This window comes from Stomoxys calcitrans, chromosome 5, assembly GCF_963082655.1.
Source record: "Stomoxys calcitrans chromosome 5, idStoCalc2.1, whole genome shotgun sequence".
Taxonomy (NCBI): Eukaryota; Metazoa; Arthropoda; class Insecta; order Diptera; family Muscidae; genus Stomoxys; species Stomoxys calcitrans.
The window spans coordinates 1-27,958 of NC_081556.1; the positions used below are offsets into that span (position 1 = coordinate 1).

Genomic DNA, 27,958 nt, shown 5'->3' on the forward strand with positions numbered 1-27,958 from the left:
ACCTAATATTTCTTAATTTGAATACACATTCGGAACAAAGCTACTAATCTTTCATATTTTCCTGTCAAATGATGTTACCAAGGCAACAAAAATAACAAACAAAAAGTCTATAAAAGGGCGAGCTTCCGAACGATTTCATTCATTCCTGTGTGGAAGCCTAAGGAAGAGGTAATTGGAAGAAAATAAGGAAAAGAAAGGAAATAAGGAAAGGTAATAAGGAAATGGAAATAATAATAAGTGAAGCCAAACGAAAGGAAATGGATGTGAGTAAGAATAATATGTTGGAAGAAATCCACAAATTAAGGCAAGCCAATTTGAAATTATGGTTTGAAAACTACAAATTGCAAGAGAGCCAGAAAAAAATGTTGATTGAACTTTCTGATGCCCGAGAAAAAGTGGTTCAGTGCGAGCAGGAAGTTCAAAAAATGAAGGAGGAATTTGAAAACTCGCAATGGAGTACTTTTTTTAAGAGGGAAACACCAAGAATTTGTTTTTTCTTGTTGTCTATTTTGTTTAATTAATTTTGTAATTTTGATATGTAATATATTTGTTGTTTTTGTTGATGTTTTTCTTTAATTATAGACTAAACAAACATACAAAAAAATAATAGAAATTAAATTTTTTTTTAGAATTTATGATTGTTTAATATAAAATCTTAAAACCAAACCATTATTTTATTATTGTAGTTAATAAAGTTTTAGTAAATAAAATGGTACTTTTTATCAAAGACAAGCACTTTATTTGAAATGTAGCAAAGACATGCAATTCTAGTACTAGTTTATCAAAGACATGAACTTTCTGGTTGAATTTTGTTATTTTATACAACCACCATTGTAGTTCTTTAGTTTGACAAAAGATGTCAAAGCCGTGCAATCAAAGAAACAATACGTAAAGATAGTGTATTTAATTACGCCTTTTGGATGCCAGGTGTCGCTGGTAAAAATGGCATCTTTCAGTTATATTTTAGTTACAAGTAGTGGTTAGCAGGTGTCGTTGGTCAAAAAAATACGTAAATTCTATTGTGCCTTTTGGATGGCAGAACTCGTTAGCGAAAACACTACTTTTCAGTTATATTTTAGTAACAAAGTATATGTCTTTGCTACATCCAAACAAAAAGTAATGTAGCAATGACATGCACCTTTTATATGAAATGTAGCAAAGACATGCACCTTTTATTTGAAATGTAGCAAAGACATACAATACTTATTTATAGCAATCGTGGGTTCATGTACTCACCATCATGTTTGGTGGTTAGTTTCTCTCTAATGAGCACAGGGCGCCATAGCACAGAAGTTAACATGTGTGCTTTTGACGCTGAATGCCTGAGTTGAAACAAATTTTTTCTAATTTTTCGTCGAATTTTCCCGCCCAAACCATCCAAAATGAAATTTGGCGCGAACTATGACACATCTGTCAACTGCTAACCAGCGCCCACCAAATATAGTTCGACAATAGGCTTGCAAATGAGCCTTCCAAGAGCCGATTAAAAACTTTTCACAAAATTCGTCAAAAATATTTTCGTCGGCCTATATCTCGGGACCCGGACCACCTAGGGTCTTGAGATTTACACCGACGTATAGGTAAGAACTTCCTCTATTTACATGCAAAATTTCATCAAGATCGTGCAAATTTTGAAAAATGCAAAAAAAGTTAATTGGTCGAATTTTCCTAGATCTCGGAACTTTGACCACCTAGGGTCTTGAGATTACACCCACGGATAGGCTATCACTATATCTATATACATGCAAAATGTCGTGAAGTTTCGACGTATATTCTCCAACAAATCCAACATAGAAAATGTTTCTGATTTTTAGTCGAATTTTCCTCTATCTCGAGACCTGGACCACCTAGGGTCTTGAGATTACACACACCTATAGGTTTACACTATATCTAGATACATGCAAACTTTCGCGAAGATCCGACGTCTAGGCTCCAACTAATGCAACAAACAAAATTTTTCTGATTTATCGTCCAAATTTCCCTCCCAAAACCCTCCAAAATCAAATTTGGCGCGAACTATGACGCATATGTAACTAACATCTCTCAACTGCTAACTAGCGCCCACAATATATATAGTTCGACAATAGACTTGTACATGAGCCTTCCAGAGCCGAACGGAGGAACCCAATTAAGAATTTTTCGCAAAATGCATCAAAAATATTTTCGTCGGCCAATATCTTGGGACCCGGAGCGGAAATTTTTCTGATTTTTAGCTGAATTTTCCGTAACAGACCTAATATTTCTTAATTTGAATACACATTCGGAACAAAGCTACTAATCTTTCATATTTTCCTGTCAAATGATGTTACCAAGGCAACAAAAATAACAAACAAAAAGTCTATAAAAGGGCGAGCTTCCGAACGATTTCATTCATTCCTGTGTGGAAGCCTAAGGAAGAGGTAATTGGAAGAAAATAAGGAAAAGAAAGGAAATAAGGAAAGGTAATAAGGAAATGGAAATAATAATAAGTGAAGCCAAACGAAAGGAAATGGATGTGAGTAAGAATAATATGTTGGAAGAAATCCACAAATTAAGGCAAGCCAATTTGAAATTATGGTTTGAAAACTACAAATTGCAAGAGAGCCAGAAAAAAATGTTGATTGAACTTTCTGATGCCCGAGAAAAAGTGGTTCAGTGCGAGCAGGAAGTTCAAAAAATGAAGGAGGAATTTGAAAACTCGCAATGGAGTACTTTTTTTAAGAGGGAAACACCAAGAATTTGTTTTTTCTTGTTGTCTATTTTGTTTAATTAATTTTGTAATTTTGATATGTAATATATTTGTTGTTTTTGTTGATGTTTTTCTTTAATTATAGACTAAACAAACATACAAAAAAATAATAGAAATTAAATTTTTTTTTAGAATTTATGATTGTTTAATATAAAATCTTAAAACCAAACCATTATTTTATTATTGTAGTTAATAAAGTTTTAGTAAATAAAATGGTACTTTTTATCAAAGACAAGCACTTTATTTGAAATGTAGCAAAGACATGCAATTCTAGTACTAGTTTATCAAAGACATGAACTTTCTGGTTGAATTTTGTTATTTTATACAACCACCATTGTAGTTCTTTAGTTTGACAAAAGATGTCAAAGCCGTGCAATCAAAGAAACAATACGTAAAGATAGTGTATTTAATTACGCCTTTTGGATGCCAGGTGTCGCTGGTAAAAATGGCATCTTTCAGTTATATTTTAGTTACAAGTAGTGGTTAGCAGGTGTCGTTGGTCAAAAAAATACGTAAATTCTATTGTGCCTTTTGGATGGCAGAACTCGTTAGCGAAAACACTACTTTTCAGTTATATTTTAGTAACAAAGTGTATGTCTTTGCTACATCCAAACAAAAAGTAATGTAGCAATGACATGCACCTTTTATATGAAATGTAGCAAAGACATGCACCTTTTATTTGAAATGTAGCAAAGACATACAATACTTATTTATAGCAATCGTGGGTTCATGTACTCACCATCATGTTTGGTGGTTAGTTTCTCTCTAATGAGCACAGGGCGCCATAGCACAGAAGTTAACATGTGTGCTTTTGACGCTGAATGCCTGAGTTGAAACAAATTTTTTCTAATTTTTCGTCGAATTTTCCCGCCCAAACCATCCAAAATGAAATTTGGCGCGAACTATGACACATCTGTCAACTGCTAACCAGCGCCCACCAAATATAGTTCGACAATAGGCTTGCAAATGAGCCTTCCAAGAGCCGATTAAAAACTTTTCACAAAATTCGTCAAAAATATTTTCGTCGGCCTATATCTCGGGACCCGGACCACCTAGGGTCTTGAGATTTACACCGACGTATAGGTAAGAACTTCCTCTATTTACATGCAAAATTTCATCAAGATCGTGCAAATTTTGAAAAATGCAAAAAAAGTTAATTGGTCGAATTTTCCTAGATCTCGGAACTTTGACCACCTAGGGTCTTGAGATTACACCCACGGATAGGCTATCACTATATCTATATACATGCAAAATGTCGTGAAGTTTCGACGTATATTCTCCAACAAATCCAACATAGAAAATGTTTCTGATTTTTAGTCGAATTTTCCTCTATCTCGAGACCTGGACCACCTAGGGTCTTGAGATTACACACACCTATAGGTTTACACTATATCTAGATACATGCAAACTTTCGCGAAGATCCGGCGTCTAGGCTCCAACTAATGCAACAAACAAAATTTTTCTGATTTATCGTCCAAATTTCCCTCCCAAAACCCTCCAAAATCAAATTTGGCGCGAACTATGACGCATATGTAACTAACATCTCTCAACTGCTAACTAGCGCCCACAATATATATAGTTCGACAATAGACTTGTACATGAGCCTTCCAGAGCCGAACGGAGGAACCCAATTAAGAATTTTTCGCAAAATGCATCAAAAATATTTTCGTCGGCCAATATCTTGGGACCCGGAGCGGAAATTTTTCTGATTTTTAGCTGAATTTTCCGTAACAGACCTAATATTTCTTAATTTGAATACACATTCGGAACAAAGCTACTAATCTTTCATATTTTCCTGTCAAATGATGTTACCAAGGCAACAAAAATAACAAACAAAAAGTCTATAAAAGGGCGAGCTTCCGAACGATTTCATTCATTCCTGTGTGGAAGCCTAAGGAAGAGGTAATTGGAAGAAAATAAGGAAAAGAAAGGAAATAAGGAAAGGTAATAAGGAAATGGAAATAATAATAAGTGAAGCCAAACGAAAGGAAATGGATGTGAGTAAGAATAATATGTTGGAAGAAATCCACAAATTAAGGCAAGCCAATTTGAAATTATGGTTTGAAAACTACAAATTGCAAGAGAGCCAGAAAAAAATGTTGATTGAACTTTCTGATGCCCGAGAAAAAGTGGTTCAGTGCGAGCAGGAAGTTCAAAAAATGAAGGAGGAATTTGAAAACTCGCAATGGAGTACTTTTTTTAAGAGGGAAACACCAAGAATTTGTTTTTTCTTGTTGTCTATTTTGTTTAATTAATTTTGTAATTTTGATATGTAATATATTTGTTGTTTTTGTTGATGTTTTTCTTTAATTATAGACTAAACAAACATACAAAAAAATAATAGAAATTAAATTTTTTTTTAGAATTTATGATTGTTTAATATAAAATCTTAAAACCAAACCATTATTTTATTATTGTAGTTAATAAAGTTTTAGTAAATAAAATGGTACTTTTTATCAAAGACAAGCACTTTATTTGAAATGTAGCAAAGACATGCAATTCTAGTACTAGTTTATCAAAGACATGAACTTTCTGGTTGAATTTTGTTATTTTATACAACCACCATTGTAGTTCTTTAGTTTGACAAAAGATGTCAAAGCCGTGCAATCAAAGAAACAATACGTAAAGATAGTGTATTTAATTACGCCTTTTGGATGCCAGGTGTCGCTGGTAAAAATGGCATCTTTCAGTTATATTTTAGTTACAAGTAGTGGTTAGCAGGTGTCGTTGGTCAAAAAAATACGTAAATTCTATTGTGCCTTTTGGATGGCAGAACTCGTTAGCGAAAACACTACTTTTCAGTTATATTTTAGTAACAAAGTGTATGTCTTTGCTACATCCAAACAAAAAGTAATGTAGCAATGACATGCACCTTTTATATGAAATGTAGCAAAGACATGCACCTTTTATTTGAAATGTAGCAAAGACATACAATACTTATTTATAGCAATCGTGGGTTCATGTACTCACCATCATGTTTGGTGGTTAGTTTCTCTCTAATGAGCACAGGGCGCCATAGCACAGAAGTTAACATGTGTGCTTTTGACGCTGAATGCCTGAGTTGAAACAAATTTTTTCTAATTTTTCGTCGAATTTTCCCGCCCAAACCATCCAAAATGAAATTTGGCGCGAACTATGACACATCTGTCAACTGCTAACCAGCGCCCACCAAATATAGTTCGACAATAGGCTTGCAAATGAGCCTTCCAAGAGCCGATTAAAAACTTTTCACAAAATTCGTCAAAAATATTTTCGTCGGCCTATATCTCGGGACCCGGACCACCTAGGGTCTTGAGATTTACACCGACGTATAGGTAAGAACTTCCTCTATTTACATGCAAAATTTCATCAAGATCGTGCAAATTTTGAAAAATGCAAAAAAAGTTAATTGGTCGAATTTTCCTAGATCTCGGAACTTTGACCACCTAGGGTCTTGAGATTACACCCACGGATAGGCTATCACTATATCTATATACATGCAAAATGTCGTGAAGTTTCGACGTATATTCTCCAACAAATCCAACATAGAAAATGTTTCTGATTTTTAGTCGAATTTTCCTCTATCTCGAGACCTGGACCACCTAGGGTCTTGAGATTACACACACCTATAGGTTTACACTATATCTAGATACATGCAAACTTTCGCGAAGATCCGGCGTCTAGGCTCCAACTAATGCAACAAACAAAATTTTTCTGATTTATCGTCCAAATTTCCCTCCCAAAACCCTCCAAAATCAAATTTGGCGCGAACTATGACGCATATGTAACTAACATCTCTCAACTGCTAACTAGCGCCCACAATATATATAGTTCGACAATAGACTTGTACATGAGCCTTCCAGAGCCGAACGGAGGGACCCAATTAAGAATTTTTCGCAAAATGCATCAAAAATATTTTCGTCGGCCAATATCTTGGGACCCGGAGCGGAAATTTTTCTGATTTTTAGCTGAATTTTCCGTAACAGACCTAATATTTCTTAATTTGAATACACATTCGGAACAAAGCTACTAATCTTTCATATTTTCCTGTCAAATGATGTTACCAAGGCAACAAAAATAACAAACAAAAAGTCTATAAAAGGGCGAGCTTCCGAACGATTTCATTCATTCCTGTGTGGAAGCCTAAGGAAGAGGTAATTGGAAAAGAAAAGGAAAAGGAAAAAAATTGGTGAGAATAATTAAAATGAATGGAAAAGAGCTTCTAAACGACGAACGCCTGCGTGGAGAAAATTTAAAGGCAAGTGTTTGTGATTTTTTGGGTGAGGAAGCCTTGCAAGCCATAGAAAAGCAAATGCAAATGGGTAAGCAAGAAATCGAAATGAACCCTTCCTCTACCAAAGGCGCAGGGCTTTATGAGAAAGCGCGTAAGCTTTTGGAAGAGGAAGCCGTTCGAGGTAAACAAAAGCCGGCGTTCTCATATGCATCAGGCGCTGCTGGCGGCTATGGTTCTCTAAGTGCATATACAAAAGAAATGGCCTTTAAAGAAATACACAAATTGAGGCAAGTAAATATGAATTTATCTTTTGAAAATTACAAACTCAAAGAGACCCAGAAATGTCTGTTGACTGAACTGTCTGATGTCCGGGAAAAAGTGGTTCAATGCGAGCAGGAAATTCAAAACATGAAAAAGAAATTTGAAAACTCGCAATGGACTCCTTTTTTCAAGAGGGCCACAGCAACAATTTGTCTTTCCTTATTGTCTATTTTGTTTAAATAATTTTGACATGTAATATATTTGTTGTTTTTGTTGATGTTTTTTTTTAATTATAGACTAAAAAAACATAAAAAAATAATACAAATTAAATTTTTTTTTTGGAATTCATGATTTTTTTATATAAAATATTAAAAAAAAAACATTATTTTAATATTGTATATAATAAATTTTTTAGTAAATAAAATGGTACTTCTTATTAAAGACATGAACTTTCTGTTTAAATCTTGCTATTTTATACAATCACTATTGTATTTCTTTAGTTTGAAAAAAGATGTCAAAGATATGCAATTGCCCACAACACAAAGTAATGCGCTGGGCTATGCCATTTATGCTGGGTAGTGCTTCTTATTCACAACACAAAAAGAATTGAAGTCAGAACCAACGCCGACCAAAGGTGAGCAAACAATCTATTTTATTTGTCTATTCTCCAAAATTATCCTTCTCTCCTTATCAATGCAGAAAAAGCTAATCATGTGTGCAAAAATGCCATTCGGTAACTCGGACCTTCCAACCAAATAAAAAGCAGATTTCAAATAACAGTTGCTGCCGATTGAACTAGCGGAAAACAAAACCTCCTAATCTTTTTGCTACCATCAAGAGCAGCGTCATCATTTCCTTGATGGAGTTCTTTAGACATATTTGCAATGATCGTTGGCAGAGGTAACTTTTAGTTGGTATTGAAGAATTACACTATGTTCTTGCCGCTTCCCCCACAACAATAAAAGTTATCCCCGATACAAAAAGAACCAATGTGTAATTTTTTTCACTTAGCCAACTTTCAACATAAATAAAGTCATGGTTATCTGAAATTTTCAACGAATGTAAAGCCAGCTAAAACGCAAATAAATAAAAAATAATTTAATTTTTTTAGCCTTTGAATCGGACAGCACTGCCTTCCCTTAATGGAGAGTTCGTAAAAAAATGTTCAATTATCGTTAAAGGATGAAACAAGTCGTTGATATCAAAGTAAATATCTCGGATTTTTTTTATTACACCTCTTAAAACAACAAGTAATATTAGCGAACGACAAGCAAAAGAGAGTTAGCTCTTGCTTTGACATTGGTTATTGTTATGTCGGAAATAAAAGGCACTATCCTGCATTGGTCCTGTCCGAGAGTTTGAATATTGGTTATTTTAGTGTCGGGAATAAATGCTATTATCCATTGATCATGCCTTTCAGTTTTTGTTATGGGCGAAGCGGCAAGAACATACATATGTAGATCAGATTTATGCTGGGTTTTCCACTTCATTCGCTTATTATTACTAAGCGAATGAAGTATCAACATCTCATTGGTGTCTTTGAACAGAATCATTAAGTTTTTAAACTATTCCGATTCCATGACATTACATCTAATGTGTAGCATTTTTCCATTAGATAAGACACGATTCCTTGTTATGCAAAAACTCCATTCCGTTCCATGCAAAAACTTATGTGCAGGGCCAACAATCTACGAGTTTTGGTGCCGTCTTCTTTATGATCAAGAAAGTCGAAGTATAAATGAGAACTATATCGGATGTGTCGCGAGCAGTGAATTCAGAAATCTACTTCTGTTCAAATTAAAATTTAACAAACTAACAACAATAATGTCTCAGCAGACTGATAACAGTTTAGGAGAAGCAGACACATACCAAACTTCTGCCATCCGTTTGTGCAGGCCATCTACCAAAATAAAACCAACGAGCAGGGCTAGAGCGAAGTTAAAAGCTATTCCGAATACTCAACGCTTTGTTCCATTTGGGCTTTCAATTTTTGATATAGTATCGGCTCGATCACAAAAAAAACAGCTTAAGAATAGGTCCACATATGATTGAGCCGGAGAAAATTTATGCGCAATATCTTAATATAATCGGATGATAAATGTGTCTAGTGCCTGGATAGCAAGAATTTAAGGACAGGCAAAAGATTCATTGTTTTTGGAAGCCATATTCAACTATGACGTTATAAAGCTTTCTTCTATATCTACTAAAAGTTTTGTTACAATAAGAAATCATTAGCACTTACCAAAGGCTGGACAGATAACTGACTCGACGAAATTGATTGAAAATCATTTTCAAAAAGTAATTCACATGAGCTGCGCGATAACAAGTTATGTAAATCCTTTTTTGTTTGCGCACAGCATTTAACTGTTAGCCGTTTGGAGACAAACACTGGATGGCCATGGATTGCGTAGGTGTAGTTCCAGGTAAGACAGCGATGAATCATTTCGGAGGCACGACCGGGAATGCCGACTTCAAGTGTAGTTCTCAGTAAGACAGCGATAAATCATTTCGGAGGCACGACCGTGACTGCATTTCCATCTGACGTTGACGGCTTTTTTCTAACATAGATATGTGAATGCTCATTTAAGCGCCATGTACCCACAACTTCTACAAGTGGTAAACTTTCGAAAGCTTAAATTATTTCTTTACCTAACGAATTTAATGCAAATATCATGTGTTACCTTTGGCGGGTTAAAATCATACTTTTCATCGAAAATCAGCGGTTCCGTGTTACGCCGTCGATCTCTGTAATACATATGTATTGCTGGTTTGTAGTACATACATATCGGTGACTAATGTACAAATTTTTTGCTGTCCAAATTCAGTTTTTTACACTGTTGTCGCAAGACAAAGCAATGAAAAATCCACCAGGTCCAACTTGACGGCACAAGTCATAATTGTCGTCGAATAATTAATTTACCGCTTTGGCATCAGCCTCCGTTTACATATGATTTGTATTACGTATTGCTACGTAGTAAGGAACTAAATCTGATCCATTTTAGAGCAAAGAACTACCCGTCAGGGTAAAATTGACGAGATAAATCAGCAGTTCACTGTCATAAAATCAGGATCCACTTATAGCTGGTTTGCATTACGTAGTACTATGCAGCAAGGAACTAAATCTGGCTTGTTTCATTTGGTGAAAATATAAAAGAAGTCCATCGAGGCCAACGAATAAAGAAGTAATCTGAAAATCAAAACACTTCTTGGTACAAGGATTCCAATCATCGGTGTGCAAAATATCTGTTGTTAGCCATTTAGATTACAAGTAACCTACATTTTGCTGATACTTTAAAATGGTTGAATAAATTATGGTAAACTGTACATAAATAATAAGTATAGATGTTACTTTTGGTATTAACATTTACTTTAGGATCAAACATAAGTATTAGCATTGTCGCAAAAAAATTACCATCAGGGAGACGGTACGAAAACATTTTTGTCATATAGATCGTAAATTTTTTGCTTTACATATATTATTATATAAACGAGATCACCCTTTGTTTATTGAAAGAAAAACTATTTTTACTTAAAAAGTAACATTTTAATTTTGCAGATCGTGTACTAGTTTAACGAATTTCAAAATATTTTCGAATTGTTCTAAACTGTATGGACGATTAATCTCTGCTGAAAGTTTTATATTGTCATATGAATTTGGCAATATTTTTTCTTTATTACTACGGCCAATTCCCTTATACTTTATGTGGTGCAAAATAATACATAGTGCCCAAAAATATTCAATGATAATCTAAGCGTCGGGCACTAAGTTTCTACAAGAAAAATCAATTAGAGGCTGATCATTTCAAACGAACAAATTTCATGTTGTAAAACCCACAATTTGTCGTAGTACCTGATATATGAAATTAAAAGCAATAAAATGATTATCGTGCCCCAAAAGGATTTTGTAAGAATTGTCATAAAAATATAGCATAAAGTCCTTTTCGAAGCATTCCAAAAAAATACGGACTGGTAAAATTTGTTAGAAAAGTGAAATTTTTTCACAGTTAACATTTTTAAACTTTGCCGCCACGATGTTGAAGTTGTTAATGGAAATATAGAACTTAGCGTCATTGTGAAAGATCTAAATATCATTCCACTGAGTGTGACATAGCTGACTAGACCACAATGGCGCTGCATAATTTAACACAGATCGGCCAACTGTTTTTACGTGGTTAACAAGGTTTTTTGTCAGCATCCTTAATGCTGCCGTCAAGTGACTTGAGGACATTGTTTTTTTGCGCTATCGGAAGATGACTTACGCATTTTTATGAACCGATTCTGATGGTATTGATCTGGACATTGTTTACCTTCAACAAGACGGCGTCATGTGGCACACGAGCAACAAAACCATTGCTTTTTTACGGGAAAAGTTTCCGGGCCGTGTTATCTCAGGAAGAGATGATCACAATTGACCACCAGATCTTGTGATTTAACACGTTGCGACTTTTTCCTTTTGGGGAAAACAGCCCAGGGTCAACACCACAAAGATAGGATTAGTGAGGCTCTCGAGGACATAGGTCAGCCATTTTGCGATTTGGTTATGGCAAATGGCATGGAAGGTATGGTCCGGTAAGCGTGGTAGTGGTGCCCATTTTACTGAATTTCTTCTTCATTATGAAATGCGTACCTTTCTCGTTGTTATGAAATAAACATCCGATCAATTATCCCAAAAATTCCATTTTTCTTTGAATATCAAAATAACATATCTTATTGGAAAATCCTTTATTAATTGACGACAATTAAATAGTACTTCAAGCTCATTTCCGACATGGACCCACAATGCCTTGATAAAAACGATTTTTTTTTGGATATTTAGCAAAAAATAAACCATTCTAAAATCCGGTAACGAGTACTTTTACTACTACTACTACTGAATTTTCCATGAACATTTCATTTATGGACAGGGGATACTTCTAAAATCCGTTAACGAGTACCTTTGCAATCTATAAAACAAATAGTCAGTTTTGTCGAGGAAATTTGTATTTCCTATTTTTTTCTTTTTCCTACAAACTGAGAATTGCAGCATGTAAATAAGCGAAATTTTTCATTTATTATATTTATGTAATATTGTGTATTTTGCTATAACTGGCTTTTCTTAAGTCTCCTCTTCTTTAAACAAAAAAAAAAAAAAAGAAATCCATCAAATGTTTCAGCACTAACCTTAAACTTAAATTTACTATGTTAATACACTTAATTTTATAACAAATTATAACTACAAACTAGTATCCAAAATGTGTTCAAGAACAAAATTTACAAAAGTCGTTTAAATCAAAAATGTTCAGCCGATACTAAATAAGATAGTAAAAATGTAATGAAAGCTTGAAGCAACTCCAAGATGTCTTTATCAAGTAGGATAATTTATGTAAATATTATTTTATTTGTTTAGTTTCTTATCAAACAATAAATCATTTAACAAAAAACATAATACTAAATAAAACATTCTTCACCTATTTTAATCCTGGAATCAATAAAATGTTAATACAAGCATTGTTCTATGGAGGTCTTTCTAATCAAAGCAAATTTTACGACGGCAATATTGAAATTATAATACCATTATTGTGCTTTTATTGCCAAAAAAACAGTATACTCATTATTTCAGTACGCCGTAGGTAGTACTATGATTACAGGATCTGTAAGATTTTTGAGACATTCTTGAATAAAATAGCTTTGCTGAATAATTTAAATTATATACAATATGTCGGCTCACAAATAAGTATTACAAAACAATAAAAAAAATCTATTTTTATTATATGTATGCCTCTGACCTACGGCAATTGCAAATTAGATTCTCTATCCCACGACGTACGAATAGTTCTTTTTAGTCTGAGTATAAATTTGTTACTATCCAGTCCATAATCAATGCTTATATTCAAGTTTTAACATATTTCCAGCCTGTTATTTAAAGTTGCTTTTTAAATCATTAAATTTGCTCTTAATAGGAGATTAGCTACAATATTTAACATATGAATTTTTTTTCTGATTAATAAATAATTTGTGTTCCCAATAATGCTTTACTAAGTTATTGGTGAAATAAAGAGCATGATATCAGGACTCTAAAAAGTAAATGATTTATTATTTTTTGCAGACTCTTTTTTTTTGTTTTGTGTGTAATCTAGATCTAATTGTTAAGCCAATTTCATGAGGCGTACATTCGATTAATATCATGCTGATATTTGTCTTGAATGTCTTTGCGTTTGAGCTTGAATGCAGCAGTAACAAGCCCCATGTCGGGCGACCAAACTTCTTTACACAATGTTATAGCGGCGGGTACTTCATACTTTTGTAGTTTGCCTATTAAAAAACAACGCACATTAGACATTGAAAATTAATTACCTTGTGCGTTTGCTTACATTTTCTAGCATGCTCCGCTATTTCCTTAATCACCGCTTTTTCAATCACAGGATTGGAGCAGAGTTCTTCAAATGACTTCCCTTCCAACCCGTGGCGAATAGACAATTCTTCCAAATGCTTTTGATTTGGTACAACTAGGGCTACAGTAAATTGCTTGGTTGGGTCGCCGTACACACATATATTTTCCACCAATGGACATGTTTTCAATTCCGATTCTACTTTGCCCAATGAAACATACTCGCCTGCTTGTAATTTCACCAAGTCCTTCTTACGATCTAAAATTAAAGAATTAAATAAGTAAAATTTTCCATGTCAAAAATAAATCTCCAGAGAAATTTACCTATTATTTTAAGTACGCCGTCAGGATGCATTTCTCCAACATCTCCAGTTTTGAACCAGCGCTTACCATCCTCGTCAAAGAAATCATCAGCGGTTTTATTTGGTAGCTTATAATATCCCATTGAAACGCATTCGCCACCAACAAGAACTTCACCCTAGTTGAGAATAAAATCGATATGGAACCCAGTTCAATGAATCATAAACCAGCTTAAGCTTACTTGCGGATAAGGTTTATTTGTCACTCTGTAGCCTCCTTCCTCCCAATTGACTAAGCGTATTTCGCAAACTGTCAATGGTGCCCCAACACGTCCATATTGCATATCCCGATCTAAAAAAATATATTTTTAATTAAATTCGACTAATATTTCACAATTCATATTACAATCCATGACTGTTGCTCCTGAAGTGGTCTCCGTTAAACCGTAGCCCTGAATTAAGTCAACGCATAAACAAGTTTTTATTTGTTCGTGTGTGTCTGGCGAAAGTGGTGCACCTCCCGACATCATAATACGAACACGACCTCCCATCAATTTAGCGACCTTCTTGAAAACCAATCTGAAAAAGTTATAATTGAGGCATAAGTCGTACTTGATGCTCATCTCAGTTTACCTATCAATCAATGGGGTCTGATAACCTTTTTTAATCCATTTAACTTTGTACTGGTAAAGAAATTGAAATAGAGCTTTTTTAAAAGCGGAGCCCGAATTAACTTTATCGTTAATGCCTTTTGAAATTCTATCCAAAATGAGCTAAAATATTTTTAGATTAAAACGTCAAATACCGTACAGTATGTTTTACAATAATTTACTTACTGGTACTGTTGTCATACATGTAGGTTTCAAAACTGTTGCATCTCCCTTTGAACCCCTCATAATTTTGCTGCTGGTGTCTATTAACGTCAAGGGCGTCGAGTAGCCTATGGGAACGCCTGTCATTAAACAAACACTCTCTGCCACTAATTCAAAAACATGAGCCAAAGGAAGAAAACTAGAAAAGAATACTAATTATCTAAGTTTAAACTTTTTTATTTTTTCTACATACCCTATCAAGACGTCATCAGGATATATTGGCACCACATCGCAAAACCCTTTCATGGTTGCAATGCAGTTTTTGTGAGATAACAAAACTCCCTTAGGTGTCCCAGTAGATCCGGAAGTATACATTATGATTGCAATATCATTGCCCTTCGGGGGAACACCCTCTGAAAAAAAGTTAATATTAAAATTATTACAACACCATAGCATATATAATAAAATTGCAAATAACGTTTCGCATTCCTGCCATGTGAGTCACTGCCTGGTACCTCATACTTAACCCAAGTATTTTTTTGTAAAATTTTAATTTGAAAATAAAAAATAAAGAAAAACTTTTCCGCAGCGTACTACAGAATTTTTCGACAAAACAATTTATCCGAATGTAGGTTTAATAGTTAAATATAAATGACACTGTCTCAAAAACAAATATTAATATAATTATTTCTTCTGGAAAACTTGATTTCATGGGTAGCCGAACTTGACAAGTGGGCTCACTCGGAGGCCAATCTGACCTATTGGCGGCACATCAGTAGGAAAAGAAGTGTAAATGAGAAGGTAACGGAAAAGTGTGAAATACAAGAAACATAAGAAAAAATAGATAAAGAGAGCGTACTCGGTAAGAGCCAGCAAGTGATCACCTTGCTTCCATGTACATAAACGCGTATTTGAGACACCGTTACCGTTTGACACTTTTTTTTCGACGACTGCCAACTGTGCGACACTTTTTTATTGAACACTATTCACCATACTTTATAGGGTTTTGGCCAATTTCTCTACTCGACAAGAGCCTGCAAGTGGTCTCCTTGCTTCTTTATACATAAACGCGTATTTGGGACACCGTTACCGTTTGACATTTTTTTCGACGACTGCCAATTGTGCGACACTTTTTATTGAACACTATTCGCCATACTTTTTAGGGTTTTGACTCATTTTTCCACTCTTGTATGCTACTTTGCTAAAATTCTTCTTTTATGATGTTTTTACACCTATATAACAGCGCCGAATATGTTAGCACGGTTGCCTATGATAATGAACGCCTTTGTTCGAGTTCGAGCGAGGGCATCAAAAATATTATCAGTGGGTGGTAAACACCTTAGTAACGCTGGAAACTTCTCTCCGAAGATACATCGCTCAACGGCACTTGTATAGGACTTAAGATTGTCCGTTATTCCTTGATTCGATGTTCAAAGAAAAATTTGCAGTTAAATCATTTTATACCCTCCACCATGGCATTGGAGTTTTCTAAACTCATGATTCTCCTTATAATATACCCATTTTTGTTGGCCATCTTATCATTCTGAGTCAACAGTTCGTCTATATTTCGAAGCGCATGTAAGGTTATAGCTTTTAAAAAGATCTATCTATTGATTGGACTAATTTCACCGATGAGAAAACAACTCCTATGCGATTTGGCTTAAATTTTGCATAAAACATTTACGTATATATCTTTTAATTTTGTATCTGAAACGAGTTCTTTCAAATAGCTTTTGCTAAAAGAAAATCATGTTCGATTCGATCAGGATAAACATTGTTTTTTCTATCTTTCACCATAGGAAGACTAGGCTTTCGGCTTTCGTCATGCCGTTTGTAACATTTCGATCTTAGAACCCTATAAAGTTTATATATTCTTCATGTCTTTAACATTCAACCTCCTCTTCCATGAAAGTACGCTAATATTGGTATATTTAACTAGAACTTTTGCTGTAGAAGCAAATGCTTTCGGGGCTTGTAGACAATATAAATGTAAACAAAACAAATATCACATAGCTGTTATTTCTAGTTCGGCAGACATACCAATGTGAACTTGGTAACACTTTGCATCAGCTACCCTGTATGTTAATATTACAGCTAGATGTTAGTCTTATATCATGATTTAAAACAGTTATCGATTTGCACGTGTACAGAAAGCATTGAATTGAGATATTTGAGGTGAAACTTCATTTAATTTTATTTTTTTAATAAATTTAAATTTTGCTTCCACACATTTTTGTCATTTGGATAAATAAAAAATATTTTCACACATAAAAGTGGTCGTTTGAATTGGTACCACTTCGTATCAGCTTTCCGGTATATCCATTGGAGCAGGGGAGAGCAGGTTTATGCAAAAAAAACTTGCCTGTAAATTAAGTAAGCCAACTTTTTGAATACCGAGCAGCTGAAGAAAGGGAGTTAACGGCGACATAAAATGGACTTTTACTTGTAAGGAAATATAAAGAAAATATTTAACGTAACGTTCGGCAGACATACCAATGTGAACTTGGTAACACTTTGCATCAGCTACCCTGTATGTTAATATTACAGCTAGATGTTAGTCTTATATCATGATTTAAAACAGTTATCGATTTGCACGTGTACAGAAAGCATTGAATTGAGATATTTGAGGTGAAACTTCATTTAATTTTATTTTTTTAATAAATTTAAATTTTGCTTCCACACATTTTTGTCATTTGGATAAATAAAAAATATTTTCACACATAAAAGTGGTCGTTTGAATTGGTACCACTTCGTATCAGCTTTCCGGTATATCCATTGGAGCAGGGGAGAGCAGGTTTATGCAAAAAAAACTTGCCTGTAAATTAAGTAAGCCAACTTTTTGAATACCGAGCAGCTGAAGAAAGGGAGTTAACGGCGACATAAAATGGACTTTTACTTGTAAGGAAATATAAAGAAAATATTTAACGTAAAACTTAGTCCAGCAGCACCTTAAATGAAATTTAAAATGGGTATTCAGGAAATTTCATAACTCAGCTGAAGAAAGGGAGTTAACGGCAACATAAAATGGACTTTTACTTGTAAGGAAATATAAAGAAAATATTTAACGTAAAACTTAGTTCAGCAGCTCCTTAAATAAAATTTAAAATGGGTATTCAGGAATTTCACAACTCTTTGTCTTTTTTCGTTGATCTACTTTGTTTGTTTGTTCATATTTCTCTCATTGCCGGAAGTAATAAAAATTTTTATTTTGTTTGCATTGTCAGACGGTAACTTAACTGCACGAAAAATTGGGGAAGAACTTTCTTTGATATGGCCAGTAACTTTGTCGACCTCGATGCCACACAGAAAGGACGAGTCTTTGATGGAAATCGAAAATCACCCCCTTCACCTTTACACTTGATTTCAATACATTCATCTGACTTACTCTACTAAGTTAAAATATAAAACTAGACAAAAGGTTCTGTGCGAAACCCACGAAAGTAATAATTGCTCAAAAATGCCATGAATAAAACAAACAATCATTTCGGTATATAATCTACAATTTCTACAGAAAGGACGAGTCTTTGATGGAAATTGAAAATCACCCCTTCACCTTTACACTTGAAATCAATACATTTATCTGACTTACACTACTAAGTTAAAAAATAAAACTAGACAAAAGATTCTGTGCGAAAGACGTGAAAGTAATATTTGCTCAAAAATGCCATGAATAAAACAAACAATCATTTCGGTATATAATCTTCTATCTCTACAGATTTTCAAGCCCAAAGCCACCAAGACCTACATAATATATAGTAAGAAATTGATACTATTAAATTCCAACTTACCAAACTTGCTGTCTTGGCCTAGTCGTGTAACTTGTGAAAATGGAATAATCTTGACTCCATCTTTAAAGCCTGATATATCGGTTTTGTGCAATTGATCCTCCATAAAGATAATCGTATTAACGAGAGGACATTTTTCCAATAGCTGCTTGAATTTTGGTAGCAGATCATGAGATGTTATAACAGTTGTCACCTCCGTTTCACTTATGCAATGAGCAACACCCTCGTCTCCCAACGTTGCGTAAACGGTAACTATGGACATAGACTGTTTAAAACAGCCATGAGCCGCTATCATCCACTCAGCGCGAGTTTCCGCAAATATAACAATATTCTTGCGAGGTTCCTGACCGCATTCGCGAAGACCGCGTCCAAATGCTGCAGCCATACGTTCTGATTCGATAAAATTTTTCCATTTATAATCTCCCATATTATACTTTTTAAAGACACGTCCATTAGGCTGTACCTCATCTTCTTCACTTAAGATTTGGCGTGTGCCCAGGCAACGCTTAGACGAATGTGTTTTTGCGACGTAATTAAAAACTTTTTCAAGTGTGTCTATGTTGTCCTGCAACATTTTAATGTGGACATCTCGGGGCGGTTCTATAGTCCGATAAGTTAAAGTTGATTCGTCATTGGACACAATTTTAGCCTGAAATTAAATAATACAAATATACATGTTATGTTAATTAGACTTGTTGTAGTTAAATTCACACAAATAGTTTCACTTTTTAGCTAGGAGCCACCGGGGCCAGCATGACATGCAGGTTAGCATGCCCACATAAGACGGTATTATAGACAAATCCTGACGAGAGTGTAAACAAAATTTTGAAAGAAGGGGTATCCCCAAACTTATGCTGTTGATATTTGTAATGCCTGTAGCCGCGTAAAACTTCTCCACACGGAGAAGTCGCACGCAATTAAAGCAATAGCTTTCTTGCAATGAAACAAGGAAAAACAAACGACAATTTAGCCGTTGATCGATTTCAATAGTCGAATAGCAACTTAAGAGATTTCCCATAACCATCACAGATTTCCCATATCCATGACTTCCACCCGACTTATGTTTTAGCTCAATGATAAGGGCATTAAAAACTATTTTTTTTTCATTAATAACTTCAAGATTTGGTCGTGCACTAAATAATTGCATACTATCAACCTTATTTTTAAGAGCTGAATTCTTTCGAAACCAATTTCGCGCGGCTACCGGCATAACAAATATCAACAGCATAAGTTTGGGGATATCCCTTCCTTCAAAATTTTGTTTACGCTCTCGCCAGGATTTGTCTATAATACCGTCTTATGTGGACATGCTAACCTATATGTCATGCTGGCCCCGGTGGCTCCTAGCTGAAAAGTGAAACTATTTGTGTGAACTTTACTACCTATAGTTTTGTATACCTACGTTGATATTTAGCTTTATCTTGTTCTGATATAACTTTGTGATTGATTCGCATCATGAATATTTTTATACTGACCTTAACACGCTTGGCCTCGTGCCTCCTTTTCCATGGTCTTTGTAGCACCAAATAAACCGGTAAAGTTATTATGTCACAGACAAATGCAATTGCCTTAATTGCACCAATGGCGCTCTGTATCCAGAAGCTCTCCATCCTATATAAAAGAAATAGAAAAAACCACACGTTCTCAGTTAGAGATTAAGTAGTATCTCACAAAACTGTAGTGAATAGTTTTTGCAGTTCGCTAAATTTCTTAAACAACTTAAAATTAGTATTCGAAATAAATTAACAATTGAAATATCATAAATAACAAAAAGGATTGATGCTCTAATTGCAACGGCTTTAACGATCTGAGGGTATAATTCCTAAGCTACATTAATCCGACATAATTTATAACATTCAACTAATATGCTATTTTAAACACAGAAAATAGGATATACTCATAGATACTTTTTTATGCAATATATGTGAAATGCTGCAATTTGGAACACATAAATATTATGTACGAAACATGTATAGTAGAGACTAAGCTGGAATTCCGTTATGGAAATAGGAAGACCACATAAACGAGGGAATTAGGGAGATCACTCTATGTTGGTGTTTTTCCAGATGGATTATCATCCTCGAATTTAACCTGTCTTTGAACCAACAATTTTATCGTATTTACAACAGACATACTGCCGGACAGACAAGTTCAAGGACATTGCCTGATCGTTTTACATTTTTTTTATGGAAATATCGGATAATATAACAAGTACATACAGTGGTGGCCATATAGTTTTCGATACCTTATTTAATTTCATTTTTTTATATTAAATGAAATTTTCATTAGCAATCCCATTCGTTATGATTAGAAAGATGTATATCTAAGAAAATATAAGAAGAAAAATTGCAGAGTTTAAGAAAAAAAGGCAAGAACCCTCATGTTTTTCACGTAAAAAGTAACAAAAGTGCATAATTTGTGTGACTTATTGGGAAAATTTTTCGTGCTCTTCAATCGTTATGATTAGGAACATGTATATATAAAGGGTGATTTTTTTGAGGTTAGGATTTTCATGCATTAGTATTTGACAGATCACGTGGGATTTCAGACATGGTGTCAAAGAGAAAGATGCTCAGTATGCTTTGACATTTCATCATGAATAGACTTACTAACGAGCAACGCTTGCAAATCATTGAATTTTATTACCAAAATCAGTGTTCGGTTCGAAATGTGTTCAAATTTTGACAAATTTTGTTCAGCGATGAGGCTCATTTCTGGTTGAATGGCTACGTAAATAAGCAAAATTGCCGCATTTGGAGTGAAGAGCAACCAGAAGCCGTTCAAGAACTGCCCATGCATCCCGAAAAATGCACTGTTTGGTGTGGTTTGTACGCTGGTGGAATTATTGGACCGTATTTTTTCAAAGATGCTGTTGGACGCAACGTTACGGTGAATGAACACATTTCGAACCGAACACTGATTTTGGTAATAAAATTCAATGATTTGCAAGCGTTGCTCGTTAGTAAGTCTATTCATGATGAAATGTCAAAGCATACTGAGCATCTTTCTCTTTGACACCATGTCTGAAATCCCACGTGATCTGTCAAATACTAATGCATGAAAATCCTAACCTCAAAAAAATCACCCTTTAGAAAAAAATTTCAGAGTTTTAGAAAAAAAGGCAAGAACCCTCAGGTTTTTCACGTAAAAAGTAAAAAAAATTATAATTTGTGTGACTTTAATAGGTCTTCAGGTGGTCCTTGAGGTTCTAATTACTGATTTAACCGTAATATTTAGTTGGGTAAACCTTTCGTGCTCTTAGAGAGTCTTGCAACTAAAATTTTAGCAAACCTGGGAGATATTTCGAATTGGTGTAGCTAGGGTGGTCCTGGGGGACTTAGCCACCCCAAGAGAATCTGTAGCAACATTTGTGACTTGGCCATCTTAGCGCAGAGGTTAATATGTTCGCCGATGACGCTGAAGGCCCAGGTTTGAATCCTGGCAAGAACATCAGATATAATTTTCAGTAGTGGTTATCCGCTTCTAATGCTGGCGACATTTGTGAGACACAATGGAATGTTCATTGACAAATTTACATTACTTGGCGATTTAATGTAGGCAATTTTTTGGAATGGAAGTTTGAACTCAGAGTTGTTGTATTTGCCTCAATAACAAAACTTGTTAAATGTTTCCTTAACAAATGGCATTTTAGAAGCTCCAGCATGAGATGAAATTACTCGAGATTCTTCATTCCGTTTGTTACACCTCCAAATATTGGTGTAAGACCCTAGTGCATTCTCAATCGTCATGACATTTGATGTATCCGAAATCTTTTTATCAAATACAGCACAATCTTTTTATCAAATACAGCAAGTAGCTCCAAATATTGCCCAGAGTACTTTTTATTGGATTGCAAATGAGCCAAATCCAAATCAATCTTCCAATTTGACTTTTTCAGCCCCGAGAAGGCGCATATCTTATCCAATTTAGCTAAACGTGTGTACAAAGGCATTTTTTTAGAATGAAAGTTTGAACTCAGAGTGGTTGTATTTGCCTCAATAACAAAACTTGTTAAATGTTTCCTTAACAAATGGCATTTTAGAAGCTCCAGCATGAGATGAAATTGCTCGAAATTCTTCATTCCGTTTGTTACACCTCCAAATATTGGTTGTTGTTGTTGTAGCAGTTTATTGTGTACTATCTTTCGTCTGCATGATTCTGTTGAGTGTCAAGACCCAGGAACTCCGCGACTAAGATGGCGTGCGTCCACAGGGATCTGGGTCTGAGTCGAGTGGGTCTGGCCGGGCAGTTAAACAGGTGACGTGTATCGTGCGGTCCCTGGTTACAATCGGGACATACATCTTGCACGTCGGCATCAATCCTAGCTCTGTGGGAATTGAGGCGGCTGCATCTGCCGGAACGTAATTGAGCCAGAACCACTCTGGTTTGCCGGGGGAGGTCGATTTCTTCGGGTGCAATGGGTGGCGGTCGTTCTCCAAGGACTGCATTCACCCGGTAGCCAATTAACGCGTCTGCTACCGTGTCTGCATGAATGTTGTTCAGACCCGCTTGATATGCCGCTTGATCTAGAGGTTCTCTCTTGTAGCGCTGGACATCGCGCTCTAGATCGTGTAGATCTACCTTAAGGCTTCTGGGCGGTGGGTATCTATCCACAAGATGATGATTTGGATGATTTCTGCGATAACAGCCCAAAAGGTATTGCTTAGACAGCATGTAGTTATGTCTTCGCACTGGTAGGATCTTTGTCTCCTGATGGAGGTGGTCCACATGAGAACTAAGGAGACAGCCCGTTGCAGTTCGGAGGGCGGCATTCTGACAGATCTGAATATTATTCCACTGCGTGTCACAAAGTTGACGTGACCACACTGGCGCTGCATAACTTACCACAGAGGGGCCAATTGCTTTGTACGTGGTCAACAAGGTTTCTTTTTCTGCACCCCAAGTGCTGCCAGCGAGTGACTTGAGGACCTTGTTTCTACTTTTGACTTTATTGCAGATTGCTGTGGCATGTGGGGAGAAGGTGTAGGAGCTGTCAAATGTGACGCCAAGTATTTTGGGACACTTGATGGTCGGAATCATTTCTCCATCGACCATCACAGTCAGCTCAGAATTCACCTCACGCGTATTTGTAGTGAACAGTGTGGCTGAAGATTTGGTGGCGGATATCTTCAGATTTCTTGCAGCGAAATATGAGGCAAACTCGTTGAGGTAGACGTTCAACCTATCGCAGATGTCATCAATGGGTGGGGGCCTGATGCCATGATCGTACAGTCGTCCGCATATGATACGATCTCTATGCTGTCTGGAGGAGGTGGGATGGAGGATAGGTAGAGGTTAAACAGAGCCGGAGATATCACCCCACCTTGGGGAACTCCCTGTTTCACTCTACGGTGTTTTGACTTCTTATCTTTGTCTCCTGATGGAGGTGGACCACATGAGAACTAAGGAGACAGCCCGTCGCAGTTCGGAGGGCGGCATTCTGACAGATCTGAATATTATTCCACTGCGTGTTTCAAAGTTGACGTGACCACACTGGCGCTGCATAACTTACCACAGACCGGCCAATTGCTTTGTACGTGGTCAACAAGGTTTCTTTGTCTGCACCCCAAGTGCTGCCAGCGAGTGACTTGAGGACCTTGTTTCTACTTTTGACTTTATTGCAGATTGCTGTGGCATGTGGCATGTGGGGAGAAAGTGTAGGAGCTGTCAAATGTGACGCCAAGTATTTTGGGACACTTGTTGGTCGGAATCATTTCTCCATCGACCATCACAGTCAGCTCAGAATTCACCTCACGCGTATTTGTAGTGAACAGTGTGGCTGAAGATTTGGTGGCGGATATCTTCAGATTTCTTGCAGCGAAATATGAGGCAAGCTCGTTGAGGTAGACGTGATGGTGATGGCATGCAAAGCTGTTGTTGTGCTGTGCAGTCTCCGAAATCCGTGTTGATGCTCGGCGAATGGAAATTCTCCTACGAGGCTCGGGAGGAGTAATGCCTCAAGCGTCTTAGCCACTGGTGAGAGAAGGGAGATCGGTCTGTACGACTCCCCCAAACTCGCGTCTTTACCAGGCTTCAGTAGCGGGATCACTCTGCCCATTTTCCAGACATCGGGAACTATAAGAGTGTTCAATGACAGGTTAAGGACAGTGGTAAGGTACTCAACTCCAGGTAAATCCAGATTCTTCAGCATCAATGTAGAGATTCCGTCGGGGCCCAACGCCTTGGAAGATTTGGCGCCACGGATGACATTCGTAACTTCGCCCACGGTAAATTGTGATGGCTGTTCATCGGCTCGGAGACCACGAATACGGCGAATGGCTCTCCTCCTTGCCCTGTCTCTCTCGGGATGCACAATAAATTGACGGTTGAACAACCTGGCGCATCTCTTCGGATCAGTCACGGTTAACTCGCCAAAAGTGACTGAGGTCCTGTCGTCCCGTCTACCGGGGTTCGAGAGAGACTTAACAGTGGCCCACAGTTTGCCTGCCCCGGTGCCTAAGTTACATTGCTCCAAGTGTTCCAGCCACAAATTCCGCTTATGTTCGTTGACTACCCTGTTTATTTCCAGATTCAGCTCGCTGATTCTGGGGTTAGCGGGGTCCATAGCACGAATCCCATCACGCTCGTCTGCGAGTACCACTGCTTGCGCCGGGAAATTGGGTCGCACTTGCGGTATTCGACCGGCTGGTATAAAGCGAGCGGCTGCTGCGTTGATGATGTCTCGGAATTTCCTCTCGGCCACAAGCACATCAGAGGGGGGTGGCAGTTCATTGAAGCGGCGATTGATATACTCTCTGAAGCCCGTCCAATTGGCCTTCTTGTAACTGATGAACGTCCGGCGCTCAGAGGTTATGAAGTCGGGTGGTCGGTCGATGGTGAGGATTATGGGGAGGTGGTCTGACCCCAAAGAGATGACGGCTTGCCAGGATACGTCACTCAGGAGATCAGGGGATGCGATTGAGATGTCTGGCGAGCTGCTGCACCTCCTCGTAATCCTAGTGGGGGCATCCTCATTCACCGTGCAAAACGTGGAGCTATCTATCTGCTCTGCCAAAGCTATGCCACGCTGGTCGTTACCTAGGGGAGAATGCCATGACGAGTGATGTGCATTAAAATCCCCCAGAACCAGACGACTATGGCCAGATAGCAACCCACTTATGTCGGGGCTGTAGGCCTGGCCATTAATCGGGACACAGCTACCAACCGGCGGTATATACACGTTGTATATCTCTATCTCGGCAGTAGCAGACCTGACTGCTACCCCCATACATTCTAGTGACCCATAACTAGCGTCAAGCGCAGGCGAGATAGGTCTATACTGCACGGAATGGTGTATAACGATGGCCAATCCCCCACCTCCATTCCTTGAGCGATCCTTACGTAGCACATTGTAGCCGTGACAACTGTGCAAGCTGCAGGTGTTAGTCAGCTTTGTCTCCTGGATCGCTGCGACCGATATGCTCTTCCGACTCATAAAATCTACAATCTCATCAATCTTGCCTCGCAGTCCATTGCAGTTTAACTGCAAGAACGATACACTTCCCGGCACTGGCCTGGCAATAGTAGGGCTAGGGTGCTGTCTTTGCATAAATTGCCGTACGGGAGAGGTCGGGGGGGGGGGGGGGGGGGGTCACATAGTCCGATGACGAGGACGCCGAAGGCGACGACGGCGACGCTTGTGACCCACTGCTGGCTATGTTCGCACAGCACCTAGCGACATAGCCAGTATGACTATACTCCCGTAGCGAAGTTAGGCCAGAGCAAGAACGGAAATGTACCCACTCCAAGCATCGGTTACACCTCACCGACACTGACCGATGATGAAGGCGGTTCTGGCAAACGGAACAGAACCAGGGTCCGGGGTTCTTTTCAATCCCGGTACGGACCAGAAGCATAGGGAGAAGGCACTCCGGGATGTGCCTCTCCCATGACGAAAAAAGACGAACACGTACTGAGGCGGCAGCCCTTGCCGATGAATATTCCATCGGGTCAATCCGGTACGTACAACCGGCTGCCATGGGATTGGTTACAAGTAGTGGTTAGCAGGTGTCGTTGGTCAAAAAAATACGTAAATTCTATTGTGCCTTTTGGATGGCAGAACTCGTTAGCGAAAACACTACTTTTCAGTTATATTTTAGTAACAAAGTGTATGTCTTTGCTACATCCAAACAAAAAGTAATGTAGCAATGACATGCACCTTTTATATGAAATGTAGCAAAGACATGCACCTTTTATTTGAAATGTAGCAAAGACATACAATACTTATTTATAGCAATCGTGGGTTCATGTACTCACCATCATGTTTGGTGGTTAGTTTCTCTCTAATGAGCACAGGGCGCCATAGCACAGAAGTTAACATGTGTGCTTTTGACGCTGAATGCCTGAGTTGAAACAAATTTTTTCTAATTTTTCGTCGAATTTTCCCGCCCAAACCATCCAAAATGAAATTTGGCGCGAACTATGACACATCTGTCAACTGCTAACCAGCGCCCACCAAATATAGTTCGACAATAGGCTTGCAAATGAGCCTTCCAAGAGCCGATTAAAAACTTTTCACAAAATTCGTCAAAAATATTTTCGTCGGCCTATATCTCGGGACCCGGACCACCTAGGGTCTTGAGATTTACACCGACGTATAGGTAAGAACTTCCTCTATTTACATGCAAAATTTCATCAAGATCGTGCAAATTTTGAAAAATGCAAAAAAAGTTAATTGGTCGAATTTTCCTAGATCTCGGAACTTTGACCACCTAGGGTCTTGAGATTACACCCACGGATAGGCTATCACTATATCTATATACATGCAAAATGTCGTGAAGTTTCGACGTATATTCTCCAACAAATCCAACATAGAAAATGTTTCTGATTTTTAGTCGAATTTTCCTCTATCTCGAGACCTGGACCACCTAGGGTCTTGAGATTACACACACCTATAGGTTTACACTATATCTAGATACATGCAAACTTTCGCGAAGATCCGACGTCTAGGCTCCAACTAATGCAACAAACAAAATTTTTCTGATTTATCGTCCAAATTTCCCTCCCAAAACCCTCCAAAATCAAATTTGGCGCGAACTATGACGCATATGTAACTAACATCTCTCAACTGCTAACTAGCGCCCACAATATATATAGTTCGACAATAGACTTGTACATGAGCCTTCCAGAGCCGAACGGAGGGACCCAATTAAGAATTTTTCGCAAAATGCATCAAAAATATTTTCGTCGGCCAATATCTTGGGACCCGGAGCGGAAATTTTTCTGATTTTTAGCTGAATTTTCCGTAACAGACCTAATATTTCTTAATTTGAATACACATTCGGAACAAAGCTACTAATCTTTCATATTTTCCTGTCAAATGATGTTACCAAGGCAACAAAAATAACAAACAAAAAGTCTATAAAAGGGCGAGCTTCCGAACGATTTCATTCATTCCTGTGTGGAAGCCTAAGGAAGAGGTAATTGGAAGAAAATAAGGAAAAGAAAGGAAATAAGGAAAGGTAATAAGGAAATGGAAATAATAATAAGTGAA

At 37.1% G+C, this 27,958-nt stretch overlaps 1 protein-coding gene and 2 long non-coding RNA genes across 3 annotated transcripts; 2 read left to right on the top strand and 1 right to left on the bottom strand.

Moving 5' to 3' along the window:
• The first annotated feature begins 7,712 nt into the window (after positions 1–7,712).
• LOC131998158 (uncharacterized) lies at positions 7,713–8,304 on the top strand. The gene is made up of 2 exons (XR_009398618.1): positions 7,713–7,836; positions 7,902–8,304. It is a non-coding gene; the product is annotated as an uncharacterized LOC131998158 (long non-coding RNA).
• A 4,255-nt stretch (positions 8,305–12,559) lies between these two features.
• Positions 12,560–20,076, bottom strand: LOC131997697 (long-chain-fatty-acid--CoA ligase 4-like). The gene is made up of 10 exons (XM_059369008.1): positions 19,941–20,076; positions 18,469–19,114; positions 14,934–15,093; positions 14,705–14,879; positions 14,502–14,641; positions 14,275–14,447; positions 14,111–14,220; positions 13,894–14,047; positions 13,553–13,828; positions 12,560–13,493 (listed from the first exon to the last, which is right to left on the bottom strand). Exons 1-10 carry the CDS (start codon positions 20,073–20,075, stop codon positions 13,339–13,341), a joined length of 2,124 nt encoding a protein of 707 aa, XP_059224991.1. The 5' UTR covers position 20,076; the 3' UTR covers positions 12,560–13,338.
• LOC131997698 (uncharacterized) lies at positions 17,276–17,800 on the top strand. Its single transcript, XR_009398342.1, has 2 exons — positions 17,276–17,308; positions 17,408–17,800. It is a non-coding gene; the product is annotated as an uncharacterized LOC131997698 (long non-coding RNA).
• Positions 20,077–27,958: the final 7,882 nt, after the last annotated feature.

Bases quoted from the DNA above. Each gene is read 5' to 3' on its own strand.
- LOC131997697 (XM_059369008.1), bottom strand. From the start codon at position 20,075: ATGGAGAGCTTCTGGATACAGAGCGCCATTGGTGCAATTAAGGCAATT. The intron at 14,221-14,274 runs GTAATATGAATT...ATATTTTTTTAG, and splicing joins AGGAGCAACAGTCATGGATT to ATCGGGATATGCAATATGGA. The intron at 13,494-13,552 runs GTAAGCAAACGC...GTTTTTTAATAG, and splicing joins AGCGGAGCATGCTAGAAAAT to GCAAACTACAAAAGTATGAA.